The 7,568-nt window shown below is 36.1% G+C and overlaps 1 protein-coding gene across 3 annotated transcripts in view; it reads right to left on the bottom strand.

Annotated features, from left to right (window-relative positions):
• Positions 1-7,568, bottom strand: part of DOP1A (DOP1 leucine zipper like protein A) — a 114,158-nt gene that overhangs the window by 1,655 nt on the left and 104,935 nt on the right. For 2 of the 3 annotated variants that reach the window (XM_036247721.1, XM_036247720.1), the window contains exons 34-36: positions 7,240-7,295; positions 6,054-6,218; positions 2,587-2,716 (exon numbers count right to left, since the gene is read on the bottom strand). In XM_036247721.1, coding sequence (XP_036103614.1) covers positions 2,587-2,716; positions 6,054-6,218; positions 7,240-7,295 — 351 coding nt within the window. Of the gene's footprint in view, positions 1-1,434; positions 1,495-2,586; positions 2,717-6,053; positions 6,219-7,239; positions 7,296-7,568 lie in introns of all 3 variants that reach the window. The other variant, XM_036247719.1, reaches the window with a different exon arrangement.

Raw genomic sequence — 7,568 nt, 5'->3', positions numbered from 1 at the left:
CGGCATGGGGGGCAGACTGGAACTGCAGTCAGTGTCCTGGCTCTGCCCTTTACTTACTGTAGAGCATCCTTGGGCAAGATACAGAAAAGCTCCTCACTTATAAAATGGGGACTCTATCTTGCAGCAGAAAGGTCAAATGAGAATGTATGTGAAAATTCTGTCAACTAGACACACAGATCATTTGTATACTAAGAAACTAGTTTGAGAAGCCTACTAACTAGACAAAACACAGCTGTTAGACATCAGTCTATCTAGAAAAAGTTATATGAACTCAATCAAGATGTTTGAGCTTAGGCAGACTCATAGATATGAAACACACTGAGAAGAGATAAAACAAACTGGGTAGCAAAAAAGAAATGAAGTGGAATCTAGGAAGCAGAATTATAATCTGTCTATTGTTGAGAAACTTTGTTTACTTAATGTTTTAACATCACTAGTTTCCTAGTAGAGAGAGATACAAAATCCAGCTTATTTTCTTGAGTATACTCACAGATTTATTTGCTAATTTAAAAAAGTCTTGAGAAAGGAAAATAGATTTAACTTAAAACAGAAGACTCTAAGAGGAAACAAGGTTATCTAATTCTTTAAAAAAATTTTTTTTTCTTTATTGATTTTAGAGAGAGGGGAAGAGAGAGACAGAAACATTGATGAGAGAACACTGACTGGCCGCCTCCTGCATGCCCCTACTGGGGATCAGGCCCACAACCCAGGCATGTTTCCTGACCGGGAATCAAACTGGCGACCTCTTGGTGAATGGGGTCAATGCTCAAACACTGAGCCATACTGACCGGGCAGCTCATCTAATTCTTTATGGCCAAAAAAACCCAGTTATATCTTAGTTAATATGTTAACGGTTATTTAACCTCCTATCTCAATGATAGGATATAGGAAAAACATCTTCCTTTCTCTTAACTTTAACACTTGCTTTAATGACAATCCCAGTACTGACTTGCACATCACAGACTACCATTAATTGGCTGACCATACCTTTAGTTCTGTAAATCAAACAGCAGTTCAATAGTAACTAAAGGGTATAAAACATTATTCTGAAGTAAAATAAATACTATATTTGAACCCTCTACATAACTATTTTCCAAGTGTAAGAGAACTAAGGTTAACCTTTTTCTTTTCCTGTCCAGATGTAACTTTCAGAGAGGGACTTTTACTAAGCTCTTAACCAAGAAGAATGATTTGTTTTAGTGTTCTCTTAATCAGAACCACCTCCCTCAATAATAAATAAAATTAAAAAATCAAACATGTTTCCATACAAATAATTTCTCTTCTCACTTTGCCAATCTATATTTGAAGAAAGACTTCCTTCCTCTACCTCTCTTGTACTTGTTGAAATTCAGACCTGGGTTTGTGTCTCAATAATTTGGTCCAGATATGGCAACTTTTGCTGCCATATCACAAGCATCAAAAAGCCACCCTCACCTGATGCTTGGTCATCTCCAATCCCTCCAAAATCACTGTCTTAAAGTCCTCCTCCTTGTCCTGTGGAAGGAAAGAGGAGAACTCATAGCCTTTGTTCCATGAAAAGTATGCTTGGCCATGAAGACCCTGTTTAAAGTGTTTTAGGGAATGCTTTCCAATCAAAACATTTCTTATTCTGTGGTCAAAAGACTGTCAAGTTTATCCTTTAGATAGTGGAGGAGTCTCATTACTAATGAGATGCAGGGATGACAGAATACATGTGCCTGGGGTCATATATAATGACATTGCTTCTGGATTTGCTCTCATGAATATTTTTTTCAAACCCTGTGATATCAGAGTGGAAGAACTTAAGTCCTACCCTAAACTCTGGACCCAACTTTCGTCTTTGTCTCTGTCTTTTTATTTGGTCCGTAAAGAAGTAATGATACGAAACCAAGTTCTTCATATCCTTCAAGTACAACCTCCTTTTTTTAAATCACTTTCCTCCATTCCATTTTGTATAGTTTGTGGAATGTAGTTTAGGAGCTGCTGCCAGAATAGGGGACCCCAGAAGACTGGAAAATTTCTGAGCACTCAAAGCACATTCTGAAGACTAGATCTCAATATACAACCCAGATTATCCTAAAATTGTACAAATTATTTTTGAAATTTTTGAATGTAAAGACCAGATTTATAAACAAAGGCCCACTCATGAGCATGCTAAAAGCATTACAATTGACCCTTGAACTGTACGGGTCCACTAATACAGATTTTTTTTTTCTAGTGAATGATGTAAATTTATTTTCCTTAACATTTTATTTTTTCTAGTTTACTTTAGTGTAAGAATACAGTATATAATACATGTAACATACAAAATATGTGTTAATCGGCTATTTACATTATTGGTTAAGGTCAACAGCAGGATATTAGTAGTTAGGGTTTTGGGAGGCAAAAGGTATACATGGGTTTTCAACTATGTGGGGGTGGGAGGGGGTTGGTGCCCCTAACCCTTAGATTGTTCAAGGACCGACTTTATTATTTTCTTGGGCAAAGATCTCTAATTAATTAGTCTGATGCATACTGAAAAATATAAAGTATATAATACAATATAAATATATTTTACAAATTTTATCTTCTTACACTTAAAGACAAAGAAGAGTAAGAATGCAATACCTTTGCCCTTTTTCGAAGAAGTTTTGCTAGTCGTACTACATAGGGTTTAAATTCTCGTTGATGTATGCCTTGCCTTCTGACTTCCAAACCGGAATCATCGGAAGCTTCTGGAATAAAGGCCCATCGGTACCTGTGGACAGAAGAAGAATATAGGAGCAGACTTCATGCCATCTAAAACAAGTCCGTGTAAACAGACAGATCGAACCCCCACCACTTTCAGGTTCAAATGCAGCTGTGCCACTGGTAGCTGTCACCTTGGGTATGTTTCTTAAGCTGAGCCTTTTCTTTATACAGATACTATAAATACAGATGCTGCTAGTTAACTATCTCATAGAACTGTAACAAGTAAATGAATATGTAAACTTCTAAAGTGCTCATTACTATTTTTTTCATGAGCATAAAGCAAGTCCTCCACAAATATTTCCATCTTCATTAATAGGCAAAATTTCCACCATATACTTGGCCAAATGTTCCCTAATTACACAGTACGGGGACAAAGAACAAATAAACAGGACTTCTTTCATATGTCTCTTTGTTTTATTTTTGTCTTTAATAAGTAAAATTGATTTCTGACTATGGAAAAAAGTCCAACAGTAGAAAAGGGCATACCAAAGAAAGCTGCTCCCTCCCCCTGCAGGACCCATCAGCATTGCTAGTCTTAGGCATCCATCCCGAGTTTATGCAGAAAAGAGCCCACTTTCCCATGTCCCTTCTCTTTAAGACAAAATGTGATTGCTTCATTTTGATTTAATTATATACCTTGGAGATGTTATATAAAACACCATCCCTTCTAACAGCTACATAGTGCTCCAGTGTTGGAAGGTAATGATTTAACCAGGCTCCTCGATTGTCCAATTTTTTGCTTTTACAAAAATTGTCATAATGGATACCCTTATATAATGTTGGTTTTGTGCACACCAAATGCAACAGTCAGATCAATTCTTGAGTGTGGCAGAATTACTGGCTTAAAGAAAACATGTATTTTGATTTTTTGTAAATATAACCTCTTTGCAGAGCAACTAGATAATACCGATGTATTCCGACTAGAATAAGAGTGCTTCTGTTGAGGGTAAAAAGACCATTCTGATGGTAACAATTTTAATTGGAATTTCTTTTATGACTATGTCTGAGCACCTTCTCCTATGCTGAGAAGTCATTCCTTTTCCATTAACTATTAACTCACTCATTGGCCCGTTTTTCTATTGGGTTATTGACTTTTACATATAAAGTAAATTAGACTTGTGTCTCATATACTGCAAATATTTCTTCCCAACTAATTGCTGCCTTTTATTTTATTTATTTATTTATTTATTTTTTGTATCCTCACCTGAGGACATTTTTGCATGTATCTTCAGATAGAGCAGGAGGGAGAGAGGGGGGAAGAGAGAGAGAGAAATATCAATGTGAGAGAGACACATTGACTGGTTGCCACTCACACGACCCCAGCTGGGGCCAGGGACAACGAGGTACGTGCCCTTAGCGGGAACCGAATCTGGGACTCTCTGGTCTATGGGCCGACGCTCTAACTGCTGAGTCAAACTGGCCAGGGCTTAATTGCTGCCTTTTAAACATTATGGTATCTTTTAGTCACACAGACTTAATTTCCTATGTAGTTAAATTATCAGCTATTTCGAATGTCTGAAAATCATGTCATGCTTAGAAAAATATTCCTCTTTTAATATTAAATTCCCCATGTTATCCTTACTGCTTTACAGATTTTTTAAAAAATGACATATTACTTTTAAAAAAGCTGTATTTACTATTACAGCATATTTCATCCCTTTCTAGTAACTATATCTTGACAAGTAAAGAGGATAAACTCATCTTGGTTCTCAATCATGGAAGCTAAAAAGCCTGTAAGCATACCACTTACTGTCCCTCCTCGAGCCCTGAAGAGGATCATTTCTATCACCTTTGTGAAAGTAAGCATCCCAAGTAATTTTGGCCGCTTTTCTACAGTTCTGCTTATTTTCCTTTTCTGAATTTCTTTAGGAGTAACTTCAGTTTGCCAGATACCCAATCGCTGAAATTCACCAAGAAATAGATGTATATGGTTTTCAAATGCAAAAAAATTAAAATTAAAGAAATTGGAATTAATCTACAAGTAATTTATAGTTTTTACCAGTATATTTAATGAAAAGTAAGCTTGTGAAATAGCAATATTTGGAGATTTAAGACTATTCAAATATAGAAAGAGCCTGTATCTTTATCTTAATATCCTATTCCAGAAGAATATAATACATCAAATAAAAACATATTTGATCATGTGGATAAATTCTCAAATTATCTTAATATATTTTGATAAAACTATCTTATATAGGAGTGAAAGAGGAAATCTGTAATACAACAATAATGATGAAAAAATCAGTAAATAAAAATTAAAAATAAAACTATCTTATATAGTTAGCCTATTAAAAAATTTAGATCTGAACCTGGCCAGTGAGGCTCAGTGGATTGAGCGTCGACCCGTGCACCAAGAGGTCACCAATTCAATTCCCATCAGGGCACATGCCTGGGTTGAGGGCTCCATCCCAGTAGAGGGCACGCAGGAGGCAGCTGATGTGTCCTCTCCCTCTCCTTTCCTCTCTCTCTAAAAAAGCAAAAACATTTTAAAACATTTAGATATGAAAAACTATAATCAAATATTTTGAGCACTTGGTGATAAGGCACTGTGAGAATTTACTTGTATTAATTTTCTCTCTATTCCCCTCTGCCATCTCTAGTTCAGTTCACTATTATCTGGAATAAAACAGCTTCCTTGATTCCAGTCTTGCTCATCTCCAGTCCTTTCTTCAAAATACAGCCAAAGTAAAATTGCTAAAATGCAAACCTGACCTGAGTATAGCACTTCATTCCTTATATGCTTCAGAGACTTCCCACTGTCCTTAGGTTCAAGTCCAAATTCTCTAAAGTAGCTTACACGGCTATATAATTAATATAATTCATAATTCAGTCCCAGTCCAGCCTCTCCTTCCAACATTCTGCTCTAGCAGTACTAATCTTCCAATATTCCCAGCATACCAGGTCCACTCCACCTCTAAGTCTCCACACGTGGACCTCCCCCAACCCTCACGCTTCACCACCGCAGCATCAAACTGCCCTCATGGCCTGCTTGGACCCTCAAAGCCAGGAGGGGTCATTGCGGTGGCCTCACAGCATCTTGGACCACGTCTGCTATCAAATCATCATGTGTTTATGTCTCTCACTCTGGACTTGAAGCCGTTGAGTCATGTACCCCCACTGCCTCACATTCAGGGGGTACTCAATTTGTTGACTGGATTCTATTAATATGGATTCTAATATATCCATAGGAACCATTTACTTCCAATAACTGTCCACTCATCCCTCAGCGGAATTACACTTCAATAAAATATTTCAACTTATACAAAAAAATTTTTAGATGTCAGTGAGTGGCCAAAGCAATGAATTTTCAAAATATCCACTTAATATTCCTTGCTTTTACTTACATCTGAAACTGAGGAAGATTTTCAGAGGGCAATGCCAAGGCCAAATCCAAAAATTTGCAAGCTGAGAGATAGAGGTTCAACCACCGCTGGCTGTTGTATGAAGTAGAAAAGCCATTGCCGCCTGTGTAGGTTGTCTCCAGACCAGCCACAGAGGGCCCGGAAGTCCTGTGAGCAGGAGACCATGCTGTCAGTAGCTGGACCTGTGTGCTAACAGGCAACTCCTGGAAAGCCTCAACGTGCCAACTAATATTTTTCATAATAATTCTGAAAAGTGCACCTGTAATTACTAAGCAAAAGTATGACTATAAATTAATTTAGCTGTTCTCAAACAAAAATTATCTTTTGTTCTTTAAATTTTATGAACATGAAAACAGTACACATTAACTGTGTTACACCCAAGAAATAGAAAAATACAAGCTGTAAAACCAAGAGACCTCTCTACTACTCAGTGTCGTTCTGCAAAGGAGTGGAGAGGACTTTTCATAACAATAAACACAGTTATTAGAATAGGGAACTCTTTTATAAACCTAGCATTGCAAAATAATAAAATATATTCAAGACATAATGGTCTCAAAGGAATTTTTCAATTTATAAACTTATTTGTACAAAAATTTCTTTAGAAATAAATTATATTCATTCATACAAAAAACTGACTACTAAGAAGAATAAAATTATAATGCATTAAACTGAGATCATTGTGGAAGATCTGGACATATGGATAACTTAGTGAGAGGTCACTCTCACAAATACATTTGTTGCATATTTTATGGCCAAGATCTCACCTACCAAAACTAAGATGGCTCGTGTAGCTGAACAATATTGTATTGCTTTAAATGAAATGTGTGTCCAGAGGCCAAAGGCCATGAATACTGATAGTTTAGTCCAGTCTGAAATGCTTAAGGAATAAGTGAAAATATATCCAAATATGATTAAGTAGATAGTAAAAGACTAAATACAGGGTGGGGCAAAAGTAGGTTTACAGTTCATATGGAAAATAGTACAATTAATAATACATAAATGTTGTATGTTCACAACTGTAAACCTACTTTTGTCCTACCCTGTATATAAACTATTTAGATAAAACGGTATCTGTACTCTCCTGGTTGTAAAATCATCCAGTAACATTCTGGATGATTTTAGAATACTAAACATTAACAAGGGTACAGTGAAATGAATTATATATTACCGTGAAATATCTTCATCAGCAGTGAGTTCCTGCTCCATCAGTAAAAATACCTGTACCTAAAGACCATGGAATAAATGTTGAATGTTTTTTCAAACTGGACAGTTAATCCTTCAAGTTATCTTTAGGTGATATTTTTATTAATCTATAAACAAATTTTAGGATACAACTTCAGTATCTTTATACTTAGTTTCTGCAAATAAAAGTACAAATTTACCACAAAGTCTTGCTAATCATTTGGCAGAGCTGAGATGAAGATGTGCTTTTGTTTTGGATGAATATGGAACACAGTTACAGTTATTAAAAAAGAAAAAATATTCCTCTGGCCAGTT

This window comes from Molossus molossus, unplaced genomic scaffold (genome assembly GCF_014108415.1).
Source record: "Molossus molossus isolate mMolMol1 unplaced genomic scaffold, mMolMol1.p scaffold_m16_p_8, whole genome shotgun sequence".
Taxonomy (NCBI): domain Eukaryota; kingdom Metazoa; phylum Chordata; class Mammalia; order Chiroptera; family Molossidae; genus Molossus; species Molossus molossus.
Note: the sequence above shows the minus strand (reverse complement) of the source record. Positions and strands in the feature narration are given on the sequence as shown.